At 56.9% G+C, this 27931-nt stretch overlaps 1 protein-coding gene across 4 annotated transcripts in view; it reads right to left on the reverse strand.

Annotated features, from left to right (window-relative positions):
• RAB11FIP5 (RAB11 family interacting protein 5) overlaps window positions 1-26246 on the reverse strand; it is a 76848-nt gene extending 50602 nt beyond the window's left edge. Inside the window, exon 1 of one of the 4 annotated variants that reach the window (XM_019495653.2) lies at window positions 25592-26246. In XM_019495653.2, the coding sequence (XP_019351198.1) occupies window positions 25592-25956 (365 nt within the window). In that variant the 5' untranslated portion in view covers window positions 25957-26246. The remainder of the gene's footprint in view (window positions 1-25591) is intronic. The other 3 variants (XM_019495654.2, XM_014597096.3, XM_059721420.1) reach the window with 3 other exon arrangements.
• Window positions 26247-27931: the final 1685 nt, after the last annotated feature.

A 27931-nucleotide genomic window follows, 5' to 3' on the forward strand; every position in this document is an offset into this window, starting at 1 on the left:
TCTACCAGCTGCATTTAAAAGGGGAAGCGCAAAGACAAACACAGCCCAAACGTCGGGCTCAGTTTGAAAGGAACAGCATCGAAGAGGAACACAAGCGCCTGCTTCGGCGAGGAGCCTTGGCAGCACGCTGCACAGTGGTGGCTAGTCTCACGCCCATTGGATCAGGCCTCCCCCTGTGTTTACAAGAGCTCTGCAAATTTAGGGCACCGCATGACTGTGTGGGAGGGTTTCCACCCCTTTCTGGAAAGCGCCCCAGTGGGAGCAGCTCCAGAGCAAGCGCTCCCAAGCAGCGTTTAGTCCCGGACAGAGCCGGGGAATCTCACAGGCTCGAGACCCTGCAAAAAGACTGAGTGCAGGACCTACCATGACAGGGGCAATCCTCTTCCTATTACCCTGTCCTTCCTCCTTCCCTCCCACACCTTACATCCTTTTCTCCCATGATCCCCACTTTCATGCAACTGCAGATGTGCCCCACTCGTGGGTTATCTTCTGCCAGTCCCGCCACCTGCCACCACGCACCCGTGGTCATCTTCCTCCTATGTCTTCCCCCTGTCCCTTCCAGCAGGCTCCCCTCCCAGTGCACGAAGCAACCCAGGATGTCTCCAAGTACCCCGATCACTTCCAACCTGCCCCTCCCGTCCCTCATCTTACCCAGCGATCCCCAACATCACAGCGTCCCAGAACCGAGAGAGGCCAGGTCTCCATTCACGCTGTGCTCCACATCCCATCCTCCCTCGCTCTGCCCAGGGCTGGGTTTTTTGGGCTCGGATTAGAAGTCCTCGGAGGTATGTGCAGCACCGTGCACACATGGTGCTGTGCGTATACACAGGGGAGACTCCGAGTTATTGGTACCCGCCTGGTAGGGGATGCAGGGCTGTGCACGGACCGAAGGGGAAGCTAAATCATCCCTTCTCTACCCAAGCTCTTAGGTGGGGTCTTAGCACGACCGCTCCACCCAGGCCAGTGCTTGTAGACAGGGCTCAGCCCCACCAGCATCACCCAGGCTGGCAGCGAGAAACCGAACAGGCCGGACGGTGACCTCCTGCCTCCTCCCCAGACCTGGCCCATGCGGCAATGCAAGTTGACAGCAAAGATGCAACCGTGGGGGTCCGTGGGGAAGAGGATGGGGAGGAAAGCACAGAGCCCACGACGAAGAGGAAAGGTTTATCCCTCGCAGTCTAGAGCTCCCTGCTACGGCCTGGAAGGCAGCATCGTCCGCTGTGCCCTCCTTCCCCCAAAAACCGCCTGCAAACTTTCCAAGGGCAAAGCGCTGCCTACAGCACCGGGGAATGGGAGTTTAGGATCAACCTCGCTCCACAACAGCCTGTGTCTACGCTTGTGGGCCTGACCCAGACCCCCTCCTGCAGCAGGGTCTGCCGTGGGGGACGCTGCTGGCATTTGCTCCCCAGTCCTTGCTAGCGTGGGACTGCAAAAACACAGCCCTGTGAAAACCTGGCTCCCATAGGAGCTTTGCAGCTCAGAAACTTGTTAAAGCCACTTCAAAGGCCCGTCGCTGCCCTGACACAGGGGCTGGCCGGTCCCATGGCCCTGCACAGGGAGGGACCAAGGCATGCAGAAAGTGCAACCCTGGAGCCTGGCCAAGCAGCCAGGGTCACAGCCACGAGCATCGCCCATGCAGCCTCTTCGATGCGACGGTCTACCTGTGCCAGCAAACGCTGGCCTGAGCGTGCTCGCTGGAGGGACTGGCCTCTTTGGCAGGGGTAACCTGCAGGTCCCTGTGTTGGCTGCCTGCAGGGTTCCCACCACCATCCCCTAAGCAAAGGGGGTTTGGAGAAACAAATGCTCTGCCTCCAATGATTTCCCTTGCAGATTTTGCTTGCAATGCATGGCGTGGGGGGCAAGGGAGCAGGTGGTGGCAGGAAGAGGGCTGGGGAACCATAGGAAGCACCTCCGTATTTCCAACCTGCTGCAGCTTGAGCTATTGCCGCAGAGAACAGCCCGGCTCCAGCCCCTCTATAATCACCCATCAGGTATTTGATGACTTATCAAAGCTCTTGTCCTAGCCCCGTTGCAGTTGCTCTGATATCACGCGGTGCTTGCAGGCAGTTACTGGAAGCAGAGTCGAGCGTCCGACTAAGGAAAACACCTGGCACCAGAACAAGTGCGCTGAAGCTGTCGAGTCCAGGAACCGAGGCTGCGGGAGGATGCTGAGGGACCAGTTTTCCCTCCAGGTCAGCGCCTGGCTCTCTGCCACCTTGGAGGCGCACGAATGACCTAGATAAAGAAGGCCAGAGAAAGGAGCACGAGGCTCATCATCACGCTGGGAGCGTGACGCCTGCAGATCAATGCTTTCCCCTTGCAGCCAGGCCGTCGGCTGACACCCAGGACGCCAAATCGCGGTCCTGCGATACCTTCCAGGGAACGACGGACCCCGTCAACAGCCGGATGGAACGGCGAAGCCGGACAAGCGGGCCCCTTTCCTGACCTCATGGGTGAATTGGGGCCAACCACTTCCCTCTGTGCCTCAGTTTCCCCCAGCTACAAAACAAGGGCTCCATCAATCTCACTGGAGTAAGGAGAGGACTCGGGTGACCCGCAAGATCCTGGAAAGCTCTGGATGAATATTTAGACACCAACACACTGAAGGTCTGATTTTAGGGGCTGAGCACCTGCATCTCAGACCCTTCGTCACAGTATGTAGAAACCAAGGGATGGGACGTAAAAGCCCTCCATGGGAAGCTGCAAGGCGGTGCACCCCCTCATCTCCAGGTGCACCCCCTTGACTGTCTTTATGGGGGAGCTGCTGGCTCACAGAAGCCACAAACCATGTGTGCTGCTCCCGACACCGTCCTTTGAGGGTTGTCACCATTCCTCGCCCCAGGAACTCAGCCTCACGGCTCCCTTCTCAGCATCCCTAATGCTGCTGCAGTGTGCATCCAGCCCCCCGTGCAAAAGGGCTCTTACAACGAGGAAAAGAAAGAAGAAAGGCATTGAACACCCGCCTTCACTCTCCTCATTAACCGATGATGAAGTTTGGGCAAGTTTCTCAGACTGAGGAATTCAGATCTCGGCTGAGCCAGGCATCCCCAGCAAGAGAAGGGCAAGCATCAGAGCAAAGTAAATGAGTCTGAAGAAAAAAAAAAATAGAGATGCACACACACGCACTTTTGGGTCACTTAACACCCAAGTCGTCCCAGGTCTAATCGGTTCCTGGAGAAGGAGAAAGTCTGCTCAAGACTCAGTATATCCTCTCTCAAACCAGCCCAGACTACGTACCCCTGGGGCAGGGGTGCATACACACAGAGGGAAAATGTATTGGGATATAGGTATATTGCTATATCTCCATCTATGTATAGGTATAGGTATCTATATCCCCATTCTACCCCTGGAATAGCTACTGCAGGGGAAGAGAGAAGACATAGGTAAAACAGCTCAAACCCTGTTTCTAAGAAGACTCTTCGAAGGCACCTAGAAGCTGCCTGAGAGGCAACATCCCCAAACCCACGATCTTAGGAAATATTTGCACCCCATCAGTGTTATCACAGTCGGGTGCCACACGCCCTCCCCGTGCCCGGCCGAGCTACATCCAGCACGGACGGGGAATAAGATGCTCTGACAAAGGAGAAAGACGGCACGGCCCCTTCCACCCCCAGGGACATCAGGGCACAGCCTCCTGGCATCTGCCGTGGGACAAGTCTGCCCTTCGTCTCCGGACCACTAGCCACGACAGAGGCAGCCCTAAAAAAGTTTGTAGGGTCCCGCGGGACCCCCAGCCGGGGCTGCTCACCCGGCTGCTGCCAGGGCCCTGCAGCACCCTCCCCATCTGCTCCAGCTCTGCCCTCGGCAGCCGCATGCTGGCCTCCAGCTCTTGCTTCTCGGGCCCGCAAGCCACTTTGTCTGCAACACGTGACGCTTGCACAGAGCTGCTAGAGACGGGCTGGAGCCTCCCAGCGATGGAAAATCCCCGTGCGAGTCACCACCCTCAGCTGTTTTTACCGTGCAGCTGGCAGGGCCCTCGCCGGCCCAGAATAGCAGGCTCACGAGGCAGCTGGTGCTTGCACAGAGATTGCTCTTCTCATTGCTCTGGGGGGGACATTTCTGAGGAGGGGGGCTCCCAGGTGTCAGCTGCAGGCATCTTTCTTATGCACAGCAAGCGCCGGGCAGGGGAGCGGTGGGGGCTTTGTCCAGCGCAGATGGAGAAACTGAGGCTGCCTCGAGTATTGTCCGTGCCTCCACACACTTGCTCTTTCACTTTTTAAACCTATGTTATAAACTTAAAAACAAAGTCTCATGCATGCACACACATTTCCCCCTGCTATCTTCTTAGCATCCTTAATTACAAGATCAAAGCTTCTGGGCTTTCTCTCACCTACTAGGGCCTAATGATTTTGAGGGTAAAAAAAAAACAACACCCCAAAAACATGACTTTAAGCTTAATTTCTGTAAGTGCTATTAACTCTTCTGCACCTAAGCCCCTTCCAAAAAAATACACACGTGCCAGAGACCCATTTGGAAACCGTTTTTTACATTGCCACCTGGCACTGCAACTGCAAGGGAAGGAAAACCAACCAGATCTCCTGCAAGACTGCAACAGGAGCCCGCAAAAGACAATGCGGAGAGGAAGGGAGCCGGTTCCCCACCACCTAATGATGCCCGATTTCTGGGGAGCATCGAGGGACTGGTTCAAAGGCAACTCGTGCAACGTGCCTCTTACAGGAGCAACCAGGAGCAGACCAGCCAGACTTGTTCAGAGGGGGAAAAAAAAATTTAAAAAGCATGGGATGGAAAAACCACCTCAGCAAGTTACTTATTTTACGGGCTGGTTTCAGGCAATGCTATTCCAACGTGGGCAAGTTTTTCCAGCTTGCGGGTTTATTTCATTTCGGTTTAAAAGCCCACGTGTTGTAAGCCAAGCTCCTTGTGCTCCCGAGAGCCTGGGAGGAATATAAGTAGAGGCGGCCTCACAGCACAGCCTGCTCCCGGCAGATAGGAGAATAATGGAGATAACGCCAGGCGGAAAGTGGTTTTCCTCCCTGACCGGTCCTTTGAGAACGGCTTACACAGGATCATTTCTGAGGGCGTTAGATGGATTCAGACATGCTCCGATCCGACGGCCCGGATGCAGCTCTCCGAATGCCCCGCGGCTCTTTGCTCCCGAACGGCACGCAGCGCCAGGGGCCGGCTGAGGCCGCAGGACGGCGAAGCGACGGACACGGCAGCCGGACCCTCCGTTGCAAGGGGCCGCGATGGAAGTGCTGCTGTACTCTGGGGAAACAAACTGGGTGAGAGCTAGCAGAAGAGGCTCTCCCCATCCCGCCCAGCCAGGACTGTGGGTTTTGAGGTTAAGGCTCACCTTTTGTTTTGCAAGCGAACAAGGGCAAGAGACCCGCGCTCCCAGCAGCCAGCCCAGGGCTGCAGGTTTGGGGGCGTTCACACTCCCACTTCCAGAGCCGAATCTGGGGCTCCTTGCACTGCCCCAGTCCTACACCCAAACCCCAGATGGGGGTTTTGTCTCCTGCATCTGAAGGGCCAGACTGTGGCAGGGCCAGGCATCCCGTGCAGGATGCTGACCTCCCTACAGCACGGCTGAGCAAATGCTGCAGAGCTACGCCAGCCGGGGCCAACGCTCTGCAGAATGGCTCAGGTCAGGGGCTTTCAGGCCCAGAAGGGGACGTGCCACAACTTCTGTGCATGCAGCTATTTCCCCAGCACCCAAAAAACCCACCGGGAAACACCCGCGGTGCACTGGCTCCACCTGTGCCCAGGTGCCGAGGGACCGGAGCATCTAACCTATAGGTTGGGCAATGCATGAGCTGTACGGGGCTATGACTGGGCCTGGGCCCCTCGGACAGAAGCACATCTGGATATCAGTCCCTTTACCACCAGGACGCTGCTGCCCCGGGCAGGCGAAAGCCATCAGCGGGAGGAAGCAGAACAAGGCACTGCCCCTTCTTTTACTTGAGAACCAGCCACAAATTAAGGAAGCGGCACCCATCCCGAGGGACGCTGCTGGGGGTAGCAGCTGCCAATAGACAAGGACGGTCCAGCTCCAGAGCTATCCAGTTATGGTCTTCTACAACAGAGATGCAAAATCCCCACTCGGGGAGGGGAAGCAGAGGCTGGGTAGGGTCAGCGGTCCTCCAGGCCTCGAGACCCAAATCTTCATTGTGCGCTCGTCATGCAACCACATCTTTGGCTCAAGCAACACCACTTCCTCCATTTGCCTTAGAAAGCTACTGCCCTGCTGACGAGGCCGGGGGTTATCCCCGCGTGTCCCCGCCAGAGCAGAAGTAGCCGGGGAAGTGGGATTATTCTGTATGGGAAGGAACTGGGCAAAAAGGTCCGTTTTGGGCCAAAAATACAAAGTGAGTTAACATTTTGCTCCCCTCGAGGGACACATTTGCAGCAAGGGACTCTGAACTGCAGCAGGCGATGCCCTGCTAGCAGGGACAGCTGGTGCCACCGGACCCGGGCAGAGTACGCTGGATCAGACCGTGCCTACTAACCAGTGACTGGGGGCAGGTGTGGATGCATCCAGTGCTGGGGAGTTGCACAAGAAGGGGGCGACCAGGAAAGATTTCACTGGGGCTTTTCCATGGGGCTGAGTGTAAGGAGGTAACAGAGGGGGTACAACGAGCAGCCCCCCGGACTGGATGTCTTCCTGCAGCATGCGGAGCAGCTTACACCGTGGGTGAAAATCCCTGCCGTTTGCAGCTTTGGACCAGCGTCAGCAGAAGCTCCCGTGGCTGCCACAGCAGTTTTCCTCCACCCTACACCCACAGCGCCAAGCCCTGCATGCAAAGGGGTGGGAAGGTCAGGATGAAGGAGGAATGACTTACCGATCCACATCCCCTAAACTTATGGTAGACACCTACCTGCTCCCTGAGCTGCAGAAGAGACCGCAGGGCTCCTGCCACCCCAGGAAAGGCCAGGCTACTGGCATTTTGCACGTCCCCTGAGCCAGTGTGATAGGAGGCACCGTGCCCAGCTGCCGTGCAAGACACTTAGATCGGCACAACATGGAAAGGAGCCTTTGTTAAGAGGAATCCCTGAGTGCAGTTTTTATCTGGGAGGCGATACTTAATTAACCCAATTGTAATGGGAGAGCAGGTGCTGGGACACACAGCAGGCAGGGCGAGATCCTGGCTTGCCCAATGCTCATCTGGTCCTTATCAGTCCCGCGCCAGGCATCGCTGCCGGACAACAGCAGAGAATGGAAGAGACCAAAAAAAGCCCCAACACTTCCAACCCATTGTAAAAAACAATGCACTGAATAAGCAGGGGGGGTTGCCAGCTTTTCTGGCTGCTGCCGATATAGGGAAGGACCAGATTAAGTGTTTCCAGCTGTTGCAATGGAAGGACATAAGCAGAGCTTTAGCCTCCACCGCTTGCCCGTGGCGCGGCGCAGAACGTGGCTGGTATTTGGGGCTCTGCCTTGCAGCTGCACATCTGGAGCAGCGATGTCGGGATCTGCGTGCCAGCGGCTGCCTCTGAACATGCATGCGACGGCCCAGAGTCCCCTATTCCCGAGCAAGGAGTTTTGCTTAGTAGCTCCGACATGCATCTGAGCCTTGCAGGGAATACGGAGCCCGATCATCCACCCCATGGAGGGGTAAATGTCTGGCCTTTCTCAATACCGTTCCCCCTGCAGCAGGTTTCCCAGCCAGCTGAGCCAAGGGTCCTGCCTCTCTGTGCACTCCAAGGGGGGAAAAAACCAGACTTGGGTTTATCCCATTTGCCCCAGGCTGCAGCTCAGCAGCACAGCAGCTTGAATGGCAATTAAATCAAATTAGCCCCGACTGTCCCAGGCAATGAAGTGTCATCTCGGACACTTAGAAGTGGGAAAACGGGCTTGAACCTCTGTAGGATCTCAGAAGAAAAGCTCTGTCCCCAGAGCAACATCCCAAGTCTGTTTTTAGCTCAAACCCGGAGCAGGCGGCCAGACCGCTGCAGCAGCGCCGCAGGAAGGCATGGGAGCCGTGTACAGTCTGCAGCAGCAGCCTTACACAATGAAGGGGAAGAAGAGATTAGCGTTCAAAGCACCACACCGCACAAGCATGCAAAGCATGCGAAGCATTCGGACCTTAATGACTGCAAGGAGGGAAGGCATCTAGGAGGGGAGCGCTGGCTGCTCAGATACCAGCCGAGCACGAATCCTGCGGCCCGCACAGGACAGCGGTGCTTATGCAGACAAGCAAAGTGGAGTCGTTTTTTAGCTGAGTGTCGACAAGACCATATGACACGCCGCTTTCTGGTTACACTGCTCGGTTAGGAAGCAGTCCACGGGCGTAGGCGTGTGCCCCATTGTTCATTCATCCCACCAGCACATACTGTAACCAGCTCCGGGCCATAAATCACGCACGCGGCACGCCACGGCCACCTGACCGAGACCAGCTGACCGGCGCGCAGGTCGGAGCTAGCAACAGCTGCGGAGCAGGGCCGTGGCCTGCAGCCCGGGAGGAAATGCCTTAATTATTCCCTTTCATGAACGCCTCCCTTTGGCTGCCTTTCCAGCTAAAACGGGATCGGCCGCACGCATGCCGTTCCTCTCTCTCGGACCAATGGGGCCAGTCCAAAGGCCTCAGAGGAGATGCACGCAGGGAGAGCAATGCCTTGCAAGCTCATCCTCCGAAAAGAAGACAATTTAGGTCCCGATCCAAAGCCAAGGAACAAACCTGCCCAGCGCAGTGTCCATCTCCCTGTTGGTGCAATGGCAAAAGCTAGTTTGAAAACCAGTTAAACCTGCCACAAAGCCCTCCACAAAATAAGTACCAGCCGTCCATAAGTTGCCACGCTCAGCATTGCCGACATCTTCCCTCCTGCCCCTCAACAGGAGAGCTGAGGGCTAGAAGCAACCCAGCATCGTACCGGGAATGCAGCCTGCAAAGAAGACGGGTGGCAGATGGACTCAAACGGGGCAGAAATTGCCGTTCTTGTTCCTGCCGGTCTGTGCACATTAACTCGAAAGCAGCAGCAAGACACTAGAGCCGACAGCGCATTTTTATTTTAGTCGAAGATAAGGTGTCCCGTGGAAGTCCCTGCCTCTGCAGGAAGGCTAACGAGTCTGAATTCAGCATTCGCCAGAAACCTGTCTACATTAGAGTTTACCAGGGGGAAGAGTGACCAGCACAAGAGGCCAGGAAACTTTCCCCACCCCTCTAAAGCATCAAGTATTAGACACCAAGGCAGGACCCTCAGCTGGCAGGGATTACCCATTTCTCAGCAAGGCAGCTGGAGTTCAACCCACACAGAGGGTGGGAAACTCGTGTCACTCATGGACAAGTCACTGTCTGACCCATTGGAGAGACGAGCTCAGACGCGTCAGGCAGGAAGGGGGCATGTTTAAGCTGCTCTCGGGAACCGGCTGCTTTTGGAAAACCAAGGTAATTTTGCTGCCGAGCAGACACATCCAGCACAGACGGCCACACGCAGATGGCTCCTGCCCGCCAGGAGAATGGTTCCTGAAAGCAGGAGAGTTTCTACGTGAGACGTGGGCTGCTTGCAAGAAGCTGGCACGCAGCAATAACGAGCCTGACGGATGACAGCGCTGTGCAGAGCCCGACGGCACTCGGCCAAAGCTGACGTCAGCTGGGCGCAGACTCCCTGCACGTCGCAGAGAGGATTCTGGGTGGCGCGCCCCGGTTCGCTGCTCCTTCACGTTCGCACCCTAGACGGGACGCAGAAGTCTTGCATGCAGGGAACCTGGATGAGCTGGAACGAAGGAGACCCCTGCATCCTCAACAGCCCTCTCCCATAGGAGATAACTTATAATTACCAACCAAGCTATGTCCCCCTCCCCACAAGAACTCTGCCTCATTCAGTGCACAGGATGAACCCGGCAGACCGATACGCCGTCAGGATTTTGGCCTGGCACCCAGGTGCTTCACAGACATGAGTTTTTGCAAAGAGAGAGAACCGTGTCCTTTGCTCCACTGCTCTACCCCATCCCCGGGGCTGGTTCAAACACGCCGGACAAGGCAGGGCCCTTCTGAAAAGGACCCATGAGCCTGTCTTCACTGGAGACTGAGCTGACGCTGTTCCCAGCTTTCCAGGGCTGGGGTTAAGGGGCGTCTTCTCAGCCCACTTGTAAGAGAGAAAGCTTAAGAAAGAAATCCGCTGTGGCATCACCACGGGGTTGCCAAGCATGGCCCCAAACATTATATCTCCCCCAAGAACCTCTGCCAGCTCAGTCAAGGGAGTAGCCGACAGCAGCAGTAGGTTGTCATCCTCTATAAAAATGAACAGCAGCAGGCAGAGATCTTACACATGCACACACCTCCAGCTGGTTTCCTGCAGAAAGCCAAGGAGCGGCAAGGATGTGTGCACAAACGGCGGACAGTCGAGCGGAGGGCAATAGAAATGGTTGGGGTGCTGAGGGAAATGGGCTTATTGAGTCTGCGGAAGAGAAGACCGAGGGGGATTGAATAGCAGCCTTCAGCTCCCTGCAGGGGGGCTGCAAAGAGGATGGAGCTGGACTGTTCTCAGTGGGGGCAGATGGCAGGACAAGGAGCAATGGGCTCAGGCTGCAGCAAGGGAAGTTGAGGTTGGATACTAGGAAAAACTCTCTCACAAGGAGGGCAGTGAAGCACTGGGACAGGCTCCCCAGAGAGGTGGTGCAGTCTCCATCCTTGGAGGTGTTGAAGACCCAGCTAGACAAAGCCTCGGCTGGGATGATGTAGTTGGGGCTGGTCCTGCTTGGACTAGAGCTCCCCTCCGACCATCCTCGTCTATGATTCAAACTGGAGATCTCGGCTCCCTTCGGGCTCTGGAGGGAGGGGGCTCTAGCCGGCAGAGGTCAGCTTGTCCTCCCAGGCTACCAAACCTGGCACCTTCTTCCCCATCCTGGCTGTTTCCTCGGGCCTCTTGTAAGGAGAAGGGGACTCTGGAAAGGAACATGTCTAGTCGCAGCCCTCTGGCACCGCAGACCCTTCTCCCAGCCCATCACCCAACCCGTCCCTCCCCTCCCCTCCCCTCCCCTCCCCAGCACTTTCTCTCCAGTAGCAGCCTCCTCCACTCCTCACTTCTCCAGTTTCCCTGCCCTCGAACCCCAGGTCTCTGCCACACACCTCTGCTCTCCATGCCCCATTTCACCCCCAGCCTCCTGGTCCAGGCAGCTCAGCCTCTTCGTCCCACTGCCATCCCTTCCCTTGGTCCTATATTTGTCCCTTCCGAATCCAAATCGGACAGCTCTTCCTCTGGGCTGCCTTGGCACAACCAGAGGGCTCAGGAGACCCTGTCCCCTGTCTGCTCTCCATGCCAGCGCCCAGCACGGGAAATGGGGAGAACCTGGCATCACCCCCTACCCCGGGCTGGGTGGAGCGTGGCCACGTCACAGCCAGCCACGACTGCAATAACCTTTTCCTCCTATGGTCTGCCTTCCAAAAATAAAGCAGGTGTTTTATTTGGGTGCATGTTTTATGCAAGAAAATACCTGCGTCCCAGGTGAGAAGGAGAGAGCTAATGCACAGCACCGTGCGAGACGGACGCTGGGGAGCAGAGGGACCGAGAGATGTGCTGGGCTCTGCCAGGCAGGACACGCAGCTGCAGGGATGCTGCCTCAGTTTCCCAAACCATAAGGTGCAGCCAGCCCCACTTCACAAGCTAATCGGGATTGCATGCAAGGTGCCCCAGCCCCAGAGGGTTGCCCCCGTGGGTACGGGCCCATGAACGTCATGCCGATAGCAGACAGAAGAAAGGTCTTTAGCGCAGGCTGGACAAATGCTCGGTCTGAGACGGCTTACCTAGGGCTGAGCCTATGGGGCTGCATGGCCCCATTCCCCCTGGGATTCCCCTCCAAGGCTTCCACACACTTTCCCCTGCTGCCTCCAACTCATCTCGCCACCAGTGTTTCTCCCATTAAACACCCTGCTCACTGTCAAACTAATACTGCAAAGGGAACTACTGCCATGAAGGCGTGCTCCCGAACCCCGCCAGCCCTGTGCTAGGGCTGGGTGCTTTCCCTGCTGCTGCTACAGATCAGCAAGGGGGGAAAGACCCCTGGGTGTACCCACAGCTTCCCTCTCCCGGCTTCACGCCTGCTACTGCAAGGGGCACAGCTTTCATCCAGAGGCCGTCGGCAGGACGCGGGCGTTTGTCAGCAGAGGCATCCAGGCCCTGCAAAGATGTAGGTCAGTGGATTGGATTGTCCTTGGCAGGAGAAGGAGCCGGATGCCACCGGGATGAGCAAAGCCCCGCTCCTCGATAAACAGCCACTGCCAGGGCTCTCCGGCCATCACGGGCAGCAAACCAACACGGCTCAGATGACAAGGTACAGTTGCCAGCCCCGAGGCATCCCATCAGCTCAGCACCAGAGCCACCACGCTGCACCGGCATGTCTCCAAACGGGAGACCCCCCCTCCCTTGCCCCCCGCAAGGGCTTTAATACAGTCCCCTCTACTGACACATGGGATCTCTGCTATCGTAGAGGAGACCGAGCACGGGTTCAACGCCACGTCCTGGCGCTAAACACTCCTACACAGGCCTGCCACACCCGTGGGGACTTGTGTCGGATGAGAAGACCGAGGGGGATTGAATAGCAGCCTTTGACTCCACGCAGGGTGTTGCAAAGAGGATGGAGCTGGGCTGTTCTCAGTGGGGGCAGGTGACAGAAGGAGCAATGGGCTCAAGCTGCAGCAAGGGAAGTTGAGGTTGGATATTAAGGAAAACTTTCTCCCGAGGAGGGTAGTGAAGCACTGGAACAATTTATCTAGGATGGGCATCTCTATCCTTGGAGGTGTTGAAGACCGGGTAGACAAAGCCCTGGCTGGGATGATGGAGTTGGGGCTGGTCCTGCTTGGAGCAGGGGGTTGCACTAGATGTGACCCCCTGAGCTCCCTCCCAACCCTCCTTTTTTAGGATCCTGTGATTTGAAACCGCCTCTTACCACCTGAAGGTCAATGATAGAGAGGATGGAGATGGACTTTTCCCTGTGGCCGGAGGGGACAGGACTGGACCATCAGCCTCAACCTGCAGCTGAGGAAATGGAGGTTGGAGATGAGGAAGAACCTCTCTCACTTCGAGAGCTGTTTAAAACATTGAACAGGCTGCCGAGAGTCTCCATCCCTTAACGTTTCAAGAGCAGGTTACACGCAGGGGGATGGCTGAGTCGAGGATGATTTGGCCTGCAGCGGGGCCTGGACCGGACGCTCTGTGAGGTCTGTTCCAGCCCGAGGATCAGAGGTGATGCTTTAAGGAGTATATACATACAGTATGCTTTAAGGAGTATACATATAGAGTATGGAGCATTTCTGTTCGCACACACAGCATCGGAGGGGTACTGGGGCCTCGTCCAAGTGTCTCTCCCAGGCCAAGGACACCATGGGGTGATATACCTCCTGCTCTGTAGGAGCACTGGTCCCTTGGGATGACTCTTTTGGAGGCATCTAGAGCAAGGGCTCCGGGGTGGGTCAACCCCGGCTGGCAGAGGGATGCGATGGCAGTGACCCCTGATCTCTGGCTATGAAGCAGGACAGCTGAATGAATCCTCCCCAATCCCGTCGTAGGCATTTCTCCTCATCTAGCCTCCTGCCGCTCTCAAAGTTTGTGGGACCAATGCATCCCTGCCTTGCCCCTTCTTCCCCAGGTAGCACGGGGCTGTTCCTAGCCAGCTCCCAGGTCTAAATGGTCCTCTTTCCAGGGGCCAGACGCCTCCTGTTTGCTTTAGCAGCCCTGAAGATGTGCCCAAGGCTCAGATGAAGGGACAGAGCAGGAGAGCCCCTTCCAGCAAGCCGTGTCACAACAGACAATGATCATTAAATAGTGCATTGGAAAGGCCAGGGACCGGAGATCAAGGGAACGGCCCCGACATGCTGAGAGCCGGAGCGTGCAATTAAGCCTGGAACAGCCTTCGCATTGTCTGCCTGCCTCTTGCTCACACAGAGCTTACCAAATCCAAAGTGCCCCCTTCAACGGATGAGGAGAGGACTATGTCCATCCCCAAAGCATGCACCCAGCCCGGGGTACCGTGAATCAGCACCCACCGCTGCCAGCGCCGTGGTACGAGCAGCCCCGCACCCAACTAGCTCTGCTCATTTCTCAAGGCTTCTTATAGCAGCTCTTGAAAACAGCAGGAGCTAGATGGTTTCCTGGCTGCTAACAGCAGCCCTCTGACAGCTGCAATCAAAAGGGAGTTCACTTCGGCCCAGAGCACGCAGATCCAGTCCCTTACCACGCGGCTGCCCAGAAGGCGAGTCTCGAAGCAGACGGTCGGGCTGAAACACGCAGCGCGCTTAAGCAGTTTATCCCCGTAACCGAGATGCAGAGAACCGATGCGGGTGGCATTTAAAGCCAGCGATGGCACAGGCAGACTGGGGAGGGGGCAGGCAGCACGGCAGCGGATAATGCAGGGAGCAGACCAGGCTGCGGGCATAGAGCAGGGAGCAGAAAGCAGAGCAGGCAGGGGAAAGAGAGCAGGGAGCAGAGCAGCACAAGCAGGGGAGAGGGACTGGAGTGGCACTCGGGGAGGCCGGGGGGCTTAGTTTGTGGCATGCCTGCCGAAAAGCTCGGCCCCCCATGTTTTCACTGATAAACACTCAATTGGGACGGGCGCCCCTTTATGCAGAAAAGTGCATGGATCGGATAGGTGTGCAAGGAGAGCGCACCTGGGAATTAGCTGAGCCAGCTGGACAAGGCCCACAGCCGACACAAGCACTGCATTGCACGCCCACAGACCAGTCCGTGCTTTTCCAGCCCAGACAGACCGTCAGCTCCGTGCAGGCCGGGCTCTTGGCATGGACGCGCTTTGCAAAGATAACGCAGCAAGTCTCTGCCTAGAGCCTGCAGCCGGGCAGAGGATCCCCGCAGCATGGTGGGAGCCCAGCGACAGGCGTGCAAGCAAAACCCGCTCCTGAGGGGTCTTCGGAGAGCCCAAAATGAAACGCAGATGAAGAGCCCCAATTCTGTCAGAGATCCCTGCCTCCCCTGATGCAAGCAGCGGCCAGAGTCGTGCGAAAAGAAGATCAAAGAACCTCCCACAACTGTTTGCTTAGTGCCTCTGATGTGCACAATCGCTCAGACGGCCCAGTCGGCCCTCGGTCCCCGCTGCCAAGCAGGATCGATGCCTCGGGACGAGACCCAGAAGCATCACCCTCTATTCCAGGGGGGGAAACTGAGGCAGGGGGTAATCACACGTCTTGTTCAAGGCTGCATGCCGTAGGTCTGAAACAGAAACTTGGGTTTCCTAACTCCCAGCCACATGCCGGAGCCAGGGCAGCAGGACACACAAATGGCAATGCGCCTGCAAATCCCCAGGGCCGGAGGGGGCCGACCCTAGGCAAAGGATGCACCCGCGGGCCCCCAGCTGCAGAAGGGGCTTCGGCATCGACGGGGCACGGCACTGAAGTCGCTCATGGTCCGAGGGGCTTGCCACGCAGGCTTTAAAGGGCCACGGGCATCTGCAGTTTATCTGCGGCTGCTCAGGGGAGGGTTCAGTAAGGTCTGAGGAGCAATTTAGAGGGGAATGAAAAAATGCAAACACAGCCCTAAGGGGACCTGACAGCACAGCTACCCTGCCCCAGAAGAGGGTCTGACTTTCAGGCCCCTGCTGCACATTACCTGTACGGCGCAATGACCTGGTAAATCGTGCAATACCTTTAGAGCAGCCTCAAGAGCAAAGTAACCGTCACGCAGTTAACCGGGTAACCGTGCAAAAAAAAAGGAGAGTGGCCTGAAGTGCAGCCCATAAAAATGACTATCGAACTATAAAAAGAGCCAACTAGCTACAAAGGCAGTGCTTGAAAATGTGTAACAAGTCTGTAGCTGGTTTCTATCCAGCTTTAATTGAGCATATAGTTGCACACAAGGATGCCCACCATCCAGGGAGAGGGAGCTGGGCCAAGAGGTCTGTGCACTGCAATGATGGGAGCAGAAGACAAGATAGTTTTAAGATCGCCACGTGCAAACGATGCCTGGCTCCGAATTAAACATACCGACTCTAGGGGCCCCCTCTCATTCAAAGTCAAGGACAACGTGATTCCCTCTCTGGGCAGCAGCCTCCGAAGAGGCTATACTTCCAATTTTGTACTGCACTGTACTTCCAATTCTGTACTGCACCATGCACCGCAGTGCAGGGATAAGGCAGGATTTCCACCCTTCCCCCAGCTGCCGGCTCAGCCTGATGCAGGGTCAATGATCCAGGCTGCAAGCAAATGAATGCAAGGTGCAGGCACTGTATGTAGAGGCACGCAGGCTGCACCGCCCTGAAGCCATATGGGTCCCTGCCCGGTGATGCCCATGCTGCTAGAAGGGCTGGTGCAGGGGCAGCACGGCTTCTGCCCTGCATCAGCGCTGCCCGAGGCACCGGGGAGGGACTGCCCGCAGGGAGAGGAAGCAGAAGCTGCGGTGGCGCAGGGAGGAAGCGAGGCCGTGCCCTGGCCTCCGCCCCAGACCGTACAATGATACCATCCCCACATGCAACATTGCAGGGTGTTTAGGGCACTGCCACCTGACAGGCAGGACAAGGTCCCCAGCCCTGCAGCAACCAGCCCAGCACCTCTAGCTAAGGATCCCTCCCTGTTTTCCAAGCAAGCACAGCCCTCGCCATGCCCCGATGCGTGCCGATTTGCCGGTCTATTCACCGCAGGATGGAAGAAGCCACGACCGCCTTTTAAGACGGTGTCAGATCCAGGGGCGTTCAATGCTGATCCCCCGTGGGAGCATGGCAGCCCTGCACTGGGCCTGCGCTCTCCCCATCCGTGCACCAAGGAGAAACCCTTCCCAGGTGACCGGTACCGAAGCGCCCGAGCGAGCAGGACAACGCAAGGCTGTTTCCTGCAGCACCTGCCGCGTTTCACGCCGTCCCAAGGTCACGGGGTTTGCAGCATCTGGCAGCTGAGCCCGCGCCCCGGTCACGTTCCAGCCGGGCGATGGGAGAGGAAAGCAGGGCTGAAAAACGACCAGGCAGGCCAGACGGGAACAAAGCAAGGTCACCGCAGGCAGCGAGCAAGGCTGAATGCCTGATTAGAGCCGGCCCAGCTTCGGGAGCAGGGAACGGGGGCACTGGGGCAGCAGGAGGGACCGGTTTTGCCCACGTGCAGTGGGGAGATGGGTGCTCACCCTGCCACGGGACAAGGGGGCGGCTCGGGGTGGGAGGAGGACGGGCAGGGGATGCCAAGTGGGGAAGTCGTTCAACCCCGACAGATTCCTGGCTAACAGCAGCGATGACGTGGCGGGTTTCAGTCCAGGCTGGGACCGGCAAAAAGGCACCCTTTACGGGGCTTTGCAAAGCCCCCACGGCCCGGCTGCAGAAAGCACGGGCTCGTCTCGGACGCGAGAACGAGATGGGACCGAGAAGCCCTGCGCCAGCCCCACCTCCACCCGTGGGGCCGGCTGGCTAATCAGGGGTTTCGACACAGCCAGACGCTTCCTGGCTTGGGCAAGCCCCCATGAAAAATAACCCCCTCCGGTGCCTTCGAGGCAGAGGCTTCGGCACCGCCCAGGCTGGGAGTGAAGCAAACGGGATGCAGAATAGGGAGCGGCAACGGCCGGTTTCCCAAGCGCGGAGCTGCGCCGGGGTGGGGGAAGCCGCAAGCCGTCAGCACCGGCAGGGGAGCAGAGCTAGGTCTGGTTCCCGGGAAGACCAGCCCCCCGGGGCCGTGCCAGCGCGCTGGTTGAGTGGGAGATGGGTTTGGAAAGTTTGCTTGCCACCCCGCCGGCCCCAGCCTGCCCTGCAAAGACTATGGTGCTTCCCTCCAGCCACGTGCTCCCCACTATCCAGAGCGGAGGAAACCGAGGCCACGAGGATAAGCTGGCTCACCTGGAGGCTATACCAGGCGAAGTGATCCTGCTTTCCCCTGCCCGTGGCAGGTCTCACGTGCATGTTGCCACTCCAGCCACGGGCCACGCACCCTGCAATCGTGCTGGGGGGTCGGTAGCAAGGGGGGGTGGGATGCTCTGAAGAGTCCCCGGTGCTGAGGAATCTTATTCCTAGAAACCCCACGTGCCGAGCTGGGCGATTCCTCCTAAGCCTGGCCACTGAAAGGGGTCAGAGGTTGCATTTTGTGCAGGGAAAAATAAAAGAGGGACACCAAAAGCACCACGGAGGCAGGAGCGGCCCGAGGAGAGAAAACAAGCTAGAACTGCCCATAGGAAGGAGCTACAAAGGCCGAGGATGAGCTGAGATCTTCCTCCAGCGAGGGGGGCAGGCGGCTGGGGTGGACACGAGACCCTGGCTGGTGGGACCTGCATGGGGAAGAAGGGCAGAGCTGTCTGACAGGAGGGACCGGAGCCAACCTGGCTGCTGGCAATTCCTCCGGGAAGGGGCTTGAAGATGGAGACAGCTCGTGCAACCCCACTTGTAACCAAACGGGCCACGTGCACTCGTGGCCAGCGCTGCGCCGGGCTGGAATCGGAGCCTGCACGAGCCCCCGTGCAAGAGGCGTGCGGTCCTGATCCAGCTACGTCTCTCCTCCCCGCAACAGCCGGGCACGAGTCCCTCTCGCACGCTGCCTCCCACCACGCTGGAATAACCTGCCCCGACGGCAGGTTTGGGAGACAAACCTCAGCCCATTACCAGGCCCGGATCAAGCAATGGAGCTCCGAGTGGTTGCAATCGGGGGGACTTTTTGGGTGCTTTTCTCCACCATTTTTTGGTGAGTTTTTCAACCCCAGGCTGCTTTGATGCCCAGCCTTTTCTAAATTAACCAAGCACCGATCCAAAAACTTGGGAAAGAAAGTTGGTTTATATGAACCTTGCCAGGGAGCCTAATCCGCATATAAAATGAACTTTTCCAAACAGGAGATTTTACCACCTTCAAATCTCCTATGAAATATGAACTTTCATTTCTACCCAGGAGAACTTTGTCAATCTTTTCTCTGATGCCTGATGAAGGGTGTTTGTGCCTGAAAGTTTGCAATTAAAGAATATTTTTGCAAAAATCTAGCTGGTCCCAATGCTGGACCTGTTCCTGCCTTCCCTCTCCAGCCACTTTGGTTTTTCTCCCTCCCTTTTCAATGGCAGGGAAACGTGCACGGAGCCAGCAGAGCTGCTCTGCCCCATCCCGAGAAACCCGCTGGGTTATTTAACCGCGGGCTCTCGGCTGCAGAGAGACTGAAGGCTGCTCGACCGCAGGCTGCAGGAAGCGGTTGTTGCCCCACTTGTCGATGGGCACCAAGCAGGAGGAAGGAGCTGTGCAGAAATGGGGGCCCCTTAGCCCTTCTTAACCCTGAGGATCCCACGCTAGCCCAGCTCCCACAGTGGGATTGAAAGGCTTGCAAGACCCACCTCCTGGAGTCACGTGATGGCAGGGAATCATCCTGTCTCCTGTGTTCATCGCTGTCCTCTTTGCATCAGGACATCCATCAAATCCCCCCCAGTCTCCTCTTCTGCAAACTCAACCACCCCAACACTTCCAATCTTTCTTGCGAGACTCATCTTCCAGGCCTCTAAATCACTTCTGTCATTCTCCGCTGGACTCTTTCCAATTTGCCTGGGCCTTTCTTGCAGTGCAATAGCCAAAACTGGACGCACCGGTGAGGCTGAACAGAGTGAAAAACTCCCTTCCTGTGACTTGTATACCATTATATATTATTATACCCCAGCATGACTTTTTTTTTTTTTTAACATGGCATGGGTGACGCCTAGTTGGCTCGTGAGCCGTTATAATCCCCCGCCCTAACAGCCGGGAAGAAAAGCTTGAGATCCTGACATCTAAAGGGTTAAAGAAACAGCCCCTACAAAAACTTTAAGGTTGGGAGGAAAAATTCTTCCAAGCCACTCACTCCCTCCCGGCAACCCAGACCAAACTCAACCACTGACCGCCTGAAACTGGGGGTACTGGAGAGCCCGATGCGCTTCAAAACACCAGTCGATTGATTCGCTGAAACCTGAAATGCAGCCAGCTCTGGGGTGGAGCATGGCAGGCAGGCCCTTGTGCTCAAGGGCTCCTAGCAAAATGTCCCGTTGCTGAAACATCTCCGAACAACCAGGCTCTCTTGGGGCCTTTGAATGCAACACGGCGGGGTGCACGAACCCTGCAGAAACCTCAGCTGGCAGCGCCGTTGCAATCTCAAGGAGGGGCTTACTTCTCGCCACCTCAACCGCACATGTGAGGACCGGGTGGGCTTCTGGAGAGGAGCCCTCCGCTCCCCCAGCACGCCTGGCTTCATCACCTTCCCTCCTTAGGGCCGGGTCCCAGCACAGCAATGCTCACGGAGGAGCCACGTCCCTGCAGCAGCTTCTGCGCCAGATGCACGCTGCAAACTCCCTGCCTTTTCCACGGGGATGCTGCACGCACACCACGGCTGCGAGGGGACCACGCCAGCCCCGCAGCCGTGCAGGGCAGCCCCCCCAGTCTAGGAAGCGACCCCCCTACAGACTGGAGGGATAGCTCAGGAAGACAAGCACGTCCAGCAGGGACACTGGCTCCAGCTGGAAATTTTTAGGCATTATAGGTTCGCATTTTCTGACACAAAAAGGTCTTGAACCCAATAGGGTACGGGGCTCTTTACAATCTAGTCGCTGGCCAGGGACCTGCTGCTAGAGACAAGCCATTATGACCGAACGATATTCAATATAAGCGCCCCAACCGGTCCTCAGCAACACCCCCTGACCACCAGCTTCAACGGAGTTGGTTTCTCAAAGCACAGGGAGATGCAAGGTAAAATTCAGACAGAAATAACACGACTGGGAACTCTGAAGGAAGAGTTTGATACCCGGCCAAAAAGCCACGGCTCCTCGATCAATACAAGGACCACTTTAGCCAGCAGCCCGTCCGCAGCAAAATGAAGGCAGCAATTAGAAATGCAAAGGCAATAGAGAAAATGGGACGATGGAAACTGCGATAGATCTAGGGCTTGGGCAGAGAATTGATAAGGGAAGGGACCCAGGAACAGAAAGTCTGTGGCCTGAAGAGCAAAAGGGAGGGTGATTAAATATACTTGGAAGGAGACAATCCTAGCATTACTAGATGGAGAGGGTAAAAAGGCTAATGAGACACAAAAGGCTCAATGACTATTTCCACTGCACATCAGGAAAGACTAGGATGACGCACTTGCATCGCATAAACCCAAAGTAAGTGCTTTTTGTGGTCCATAATTAAAGAGGATGACCAGTCTCTCCTAGGGATAAGATGTTTAAAAAAAAAAAATCAGAAGACCCACATACATCTACAACCAAGAATCCTTATATAATTGGCGGAGGAGATCTCGGTTGCACGGTTGGTTTTAGTGTTTCATAAATCCTGGGAGACTCCAGAAGGCAGGAGGAGGGCGAGAAGTGCATTGCTGTTTAAAAAGCACATGCATAACGAGCCAGGCCGTTCCAAACGAGGTAAGTCGATAGCAATCCTGGGCTAAACAGGCGAGTCGACTGACGGAGAGCATGCAGCTATGAACACCCTTCAACCCAGGACTACAGAAAATAGGTTTCAACCAGATTTCATTCTCGGGGATTACAAATGCAGCTGATGAACCGTGCAGATGCAACGGCCCTGGTAAGGCCTTTCCCTTGGTATCACAATCCCTGCCAGTGACAAGGAAAAGCTTTGCTCCGTGTCGGCGAAGCACGTGTTACATGGATTATGAATGTCAGTGGGGAATCCCCGGGCTTCTAAAAGGCAGGGTACGCAGGGAGGATGCTGATCCCCGCTGTCTTCAGCGACATCAGGACAGGGCTTATAAGACAAATAGTAAGCAAGACCCATTCAAGCATCCTGTTAAACACGGCCAACAGCCATGTTTCTGCATCCAGGAACGAGGTCCGTGCAGCCTGGGGGCCGGTACCCAGGAAAGCACCGACTCAGGAGGGATGCAGGGGTTGCAGCACCTTAACCGGAGTCCCATGGATGCACCAAAAGGGAGTGGGAGCAGAGAGGGGACCGGACCCAAGTTTCGCTGAGAAGTTAAATCCTGGGACAAGTCATCAGCAGAGACCGTGAATATCTGCATCGCCGGGAGTTTTTGGAGCAGGCTGGACATAGTCAGGAATGACCTGCTAGAGGTGGTCCTGCCTGGGGCAGGGGATGGAGCAGAGGACCTCTCACAGTCCCTTCCGGCCCCATTTTCTGCAAGTCTATAGCCCCGAAGGCAAACAGCAGGAGATCCATGCACGGGTCTGAGAGAGGCCTGGTACGTACCTCGGACGAGGAGATCACCTCCCACAGTTATCCGCAAAGACGAAGCTGGGGTGTGACCCATCTCCAAAACCTCGAAAGCCATTTCAGCTGCTCTGCAGGGGACCCTGGTGAACCACTAACCCCCCGCCAGACTTTTATTACTTTGCACCATTTCATACCAACCCCCTGGCTCCCAAGGGCCACGTGGACAATTCTGGCACAGCAAGCAGAAGAAGGGCAAACAGGGGCTTGGAGATGCGTCATAGACCACATCCTGCTCACAACCACTGGAGACTCTCCCATGCTTTCTGGTATAGGCGTCTACACGCGATAACCCACGGGTGTGAAACCTCCCAAAGCCGTGCGTGCAGCTTGGGGCAGCCCCAGCTGAGAGGCCCAAAAACATAACTGCTTCTGTCCCGTGCCATTCAGAGACCTAGGTTTCTCTTATAAAACAGAAGAAAATAGATGATGATAATACTATTTTTAATCATAAAAAAAAATATTAATACTAATAAGATCATACTAATAATGATAATATTATTATTCATGATAATAAACAGGAAAACCAGTGAAAGATAAATGCTCAGCTACGCAGGAATTTAATTCAGGTGGGTTTTGAGGGGGACCCAGCTTCGGTCAGCTGCATTTACATTCACTCGGTGCCACAATGTGAACTCGGTCAAAACGCCAACATCTCTCCACGCCGCCCACGAAACACAACCGAGTCAGACACCAACAGTGCGAAGACTGCGGTGCCGAAATATCCCTGTGACACCATCAATGCCAGCTTGGCACTGCCGGTGCCATCAGGTAGCACATCGATGGCAGCTTCCGTCCAAGGCAGGGAGCGGAGCCAGAAGGAAACTCCATCCGCTGTCGAAAGCTGGGGAAGCACGCTCTCACTGACAGCAGCACCTCGAGACCTCCAAATCAGGATGAATGGCGCTGCAAATGTGCAAAAAAATGCACCCCAAAACAGCTCAGCCTTAAGGCTTCATCCCCCCTTCCAGCTGGCCTCCACTTGGGCAAGACGTTAGCCATGCACTTAAGCTTGAATTAGGCAGTAAGCCCCTTAATGAGGTCTCTTTTGAGCTCCTCTCTCCTCCCAACACCGCCCACAAGCAAGACCAGAGGAACCCACCCTTCTTCCCTTTTTTTAAGCATCCCCATGTCTTCCTCCAGGGCTGCCCACATTAGGCCAGCAAAAAGTCCACAATGGCCAGCTGAGCCGTGACAAACAGGAACTGGCTGGAGTCACACTACATTATATATATCACACAATTAAATAGTTAATCGCACAACACAACTATCGTCGCACATGCAAAGCAACTATCACGCGATTTACCAGCCAACTGCACAACAAAGTGAGACCAGCCATGCTGCAAAGGAATGAGCGCACCATAAAAATGGCTATCCAGCTACAAAGAGCCAACCAGCTATAAAAGACAGTGCTTGAAAAGGTGCAGTAGCTCTAGAGTGGTGCTCTGCATTTTCCAGTTTTTATTAAAAAAAAAAAAATCCCGGGAATTTTTCTGGGTTTATCTTCCAAACGTAAAAACCGGGTTGAAATGCAGATAAAAGGAAGAAGAGAAAAGAAATCGGTTTATATCGGGGAAAATAATAATACGTTCCATTCCACCCATTGGCCACTCCCAGGGCTGCAGCGGGGAACGAAACGTGGGGAGCAGTGGGTGCGTGGGGCAGGCCACAGCTCTTGCTGCTACGCGCCCCCCAGGAGGGCTGCGGAGCTGTCAGGCTCTTCCCGGGGAACGCGTGCCCCCAGATCTGCACGCAGGACAAGAGCAGGCTGCCGTCTACCCCAAGCACCAGGAACAGCCCGGTGCCACCGCCGACCCCAGGCAGCACCAGCAGCCTACTCTAGTCCCGTGCGCAGATCTGGAGGCACACAGCCCCCGGGAAATGCCTGACGCAACTCCCCAGCCTGCAACCCTCCCGGGGGGCATGTAGCAGCAAGAGCTATGCCCTGTACCCACTGACAGCTCCCCCTGCTTTGCTCCCTGCTGCAGCCCCAGGAGTGGCCAATGCACAGCGCTGTGCCCCTCTCTCCTGCTGCAGCAGCCTGCTGCCGGGCTGCCCTGGCGCTTGGGGAAGTGGGGGGTGGCATGCGGCTGGACGCTGGGGGGGGGGGGGGGGAACCCAACCCTGACCTCAGCTCCAGCCCCTCTCACTGTGCCCGGGTTCGGAGCCAGGAGCCCCACGCCCCTGGGCAGTGGCTCCAGCCCCGCGGGCCCGTGCAGAGCAACCAGGTGCAGCACCCACCTCAGGGAGTGGGAGTGGGCTGGGCTGTCCTGCCCGCCTCCCAGCGCTCAGGACAGGGTCACAACTGGAGCCGCCAGGTGCAGCTGGAACCTGCCTGGCCCAGGAATGATTCCCCTGACCCCTCCTGGGGTCAGAGCCAGGAGCCCTGTGCTCCAGCCACCCTCCTCCGGCCTCCGCGTGGCCACCGTCCCTCCCCTTGCCCCCTGCTCCATGTGCGGCTGCTGCCACCCCCACTCGTTTTTTACTGATTTACACTGAAAAATGGGTGTAAATCAGTAAAAACAGAATAACTTCAATAAAAAAATCCAGTAAAAACTGAGAATGCAGAACACTACTCTAGAGCTAGTTTCTAACCAGCTTTCATTTGACCATGTCACAGGGCCCACAGTGACATTTCCTGACCCCTTCAGCAAGGCCAGGCTGCATCTGTGTCTACCATCAAGCCCCAGGCTTCCTTCCACCCCTGCCCCATGCTAAAGTGCTCGTGCCCGGCACAGTGGAGGGGCTCCCGGCTGCATGAAGGCAGGGGGCAGATGCGCCTCGACAGATTAAGATGCGTACAATACGAGGCTGAACTTCATTCCTTAGTCCCAGTTCCTGGTTCTCGGTTCCTTGGTGAAAGCTAATCTTTCCACGACGAAAAGCTGCTAGCAAGAAATTAGACGTGCTGCAGAGTGAGAATGCCATCAGAAAGGTATACGGGCTAATAAAGACATTGCATCACATCACATATCAAGCACATTGCCCTGAATAAGGAGCCCAGACCAGGCTGGACTTATCAGACACACCAGAAACACTGAACCAGATTCAGCCTCTTGAGCAGCAGGAGCTCACTTCATCAGACATGCAGACGTTACCCGGTGCCTCAAGCCAAGCCCCAAGGGCGCTACGGGGTTGGCAATGGGGGCAGGCTCATTTGCCACCCTTGCATCTCGTGGCCCAGCTGCAGGCAGGCGCGGACCAGTGGTTTCCAACTCCTGGGCGTCTGCAGACTACGTCCAGGAAAGCACCCACCCATACAATTCAAAGGGTGCTGTGCCTCCCTTCCAAATTTAGGGGTCTGCAAATGAAAAGGAGGCTGGAAACCCCTGGCGCAGATGTTGCCGGTGCCCGCGCTGCTCCGCCAGCCCCGGGGATGCACAAGGGGGAATAAACCAGGCAGGCAGGGGCCAGTCCAGGGGCCAGTTGGCCAACTTGGCAGCAAGCAGGATGCCGCCGCCGCCTCCCCCAGCAGCCCAGGCCCCAGGCAGCACCCCAGACACCCCTTGCAGTGCTGCCCCCCTCGCCCCCATACTCACTGGTCCCGGTGGGTGCGTCCGGCCTGCAGCGCAGGCTCCAGGGGCAGGGTGGCGCGGCCCAGGAACTTGTCCATGCCCAGCAGGGCGCGGTGCATGACCGTGAGCACCAGCTCGCAGCTGCCCCCGCCCCAGTCCGGTGGCTCCAGCTCGAAGGCGCACTCCTCCGTGGCCCAGCGCGCCTGTCCAGCGCTGCCCTCCGCGGCACACGTGCTGTACTTCTCGCGGCCCAGCTGCAGCACGGCATAGATGGGGCCGGCGCCCGCCTTGCTCCGCAAGCCCCGCGCCTGCAGCACGGTGACCTGGACGTGCGTGGGCAACCAGCGCGGCGAGTCCGGGAGCAGCTCCGACGCCCGCAGCAGGGACATGGCGAGGCGAGGCAGTGCCCAGTGGGTCTACGCAGCGTCGTGCCCGTGCAGTGCCAGGCGAAGCGGTGCGGTGCAGTGCAATGCAGTGCCAAGCAATGCAAAAGGCGGGTCAATGCAGTGCCAGGCGCTGTAATGCAGTGTCATGCACACCGCCAAGCAGTGCAATGCGGTGCAAAGCACAGCACAGCCCGGCCCCGGCTCCGCCCGCCGCGCTCCGACGAGCTGCAGAGCCCCGGGCAGGTCCGCCGCAGCCGCCCCGCTGCCCCGCGGGAACTTTCCTCCCGGTGCAGCAGCGCAGCGCCCCGCCCCGCCCCGCCCCCGCAGCCAGGCTCCTCCCGCATTGCACAGCCCCGCTCCCCGCCCGCCCGCCGGAGCGTCAGCAAGGGCGAGCCCGAGCGCGGCCCCCTGGCGCGCTGCCCGCAGCCGAGGCGTGTCCTTGCTGCACAGCCGTGCGATGGGAGGGTGCTGCCCGGGCACGCCTAGGCTGGACCCCAAGGCCTTGGGCTCAGCCAGTGCCCAGCTTGACCTGCATCCCCTCTGCCGGGAGATGCTGGAGACCCTTGCACTCTTCCCCGTGTGCAGCTTGAATTTGCACGTCCTCCCCGGAGGTGCCCTTGCTCCCCCAGATGCCGTCTCCGACTCAGGGCCGGCCTCCTGAGTCTCTGCTCCTAGGCACTTGATGGGGTGGGTGGTCCTTCTGTGCGCCCGCTGGAGTTTATCCAGGTCCCTCTTGGAAGTGGCACCTCCCTGGACCTACTGGACACGCGGCGGCTGATGCACGCCGCAGATCGGTTTGCTTTGCTAGCGACCCTGTTGCACTGGCGGCTCGTGTGCATCGTAACCCCCCGGTCTCGCTGGGATGCTGTGCCACGCATCGTGGAGTTGTGATGAGGGCTCTTCCCACCCAGGTGAAGGACTTTGCACTTATTCACATGAAATCTCATCTGATGCTGCTTCGCCCAAGTGTCCAGCCTGCCGAGACCTTCCTGGCTCCCGGCCCTATCCTCCAGCGTGCCTGCGTGTCCCCACAGCTTGGTATTATCCACACTTAATAATTGAGCTCTCCACCCCTTCATCCAGATCACTGATGAAGATATTAAAGAGCATGGGTCCGAGCACCGATCCCTGGGGGACCCCCTGGAGACGGCCTTCCAGGCCGAGGCCAGCCCATTAATTACCACCCGCTGGGAGCGGCCTCTAACCCAACTGTCCCGCCACCTCGCTGAGGACTGGTCAAGTCCAGCACCCAAGTTTGTTTAAGACAATCCCGTGGGAAGGCTTTGCTGAAGTCAAGTCCACCACGTGCCCCTCATCCAAGTGGCTAGTTACCCGGTCATAGAAGGACACTGGGTTTCTCAAGCACGATCTACCCTCGACAAAGCCGTGCTGATTGCTTCTGAACATCTCATCCGTTTCCAGCTTGTAAACGATGGCCTCCTTAATAAGGTTTTCAAAAATTTTACCCAGGACTGAGGCCTGTAGTTTGCAGGGTCGTCCCTCTTCCCATTCCTGAAAATGGGCACCGCGTTGGCCCTCTTCCTGTCATCCAGGACCGCTCCAAGTTCCACGACTCTTCAAACCGCTTGGCTGGGGCGCTGCTATTAGCTCGGCCAGTTCTTTCAGGACTCTTGGGTGCAGGTCGTTGGGCTCCACGGACTTGACGTCCAAGTGTTGCAGGAGATCCCTCACCTATTCGGGACTGATTTTGTGTAGTTTGTTGTCTTCCCTATGCTCCCTGGGCCTCTGATCAGGCGAGCCCACATTTGATTTCAGGAATACCGACGTGAAATATTCATTTAGGAGCTCAGCGGGCATCAGCTGTGGGCTGCCCTTAAGCATTTAGTAAGGGTCCCCCGGTAGAGCCTGATTTTTTCTTACTCCCTGTGTATCTGTACAAGGACTTTGCATTGTCTTTTATTCCGGTTGCCAGTTTGATCTCCAAGCCTGCCTTGGCTTTCCTTATCTTGTATCGGCA

The sequence above is a fragment of the Alligator mississippiensis genome, chromosome 2 (genome assembly GCF_030867095.1).
Source record: "Alligator mississippiensis isolate rAllMis1 chromosome 2, rAllMis1, whole genome shotgun sequence".
Classification (NCBI taxonomy): domain Eukaryota; kingdom Metazoa; phylum Chordata; order Crocodylia; family Alligatoridae; genus Alligator; species Alligator mississippiensis.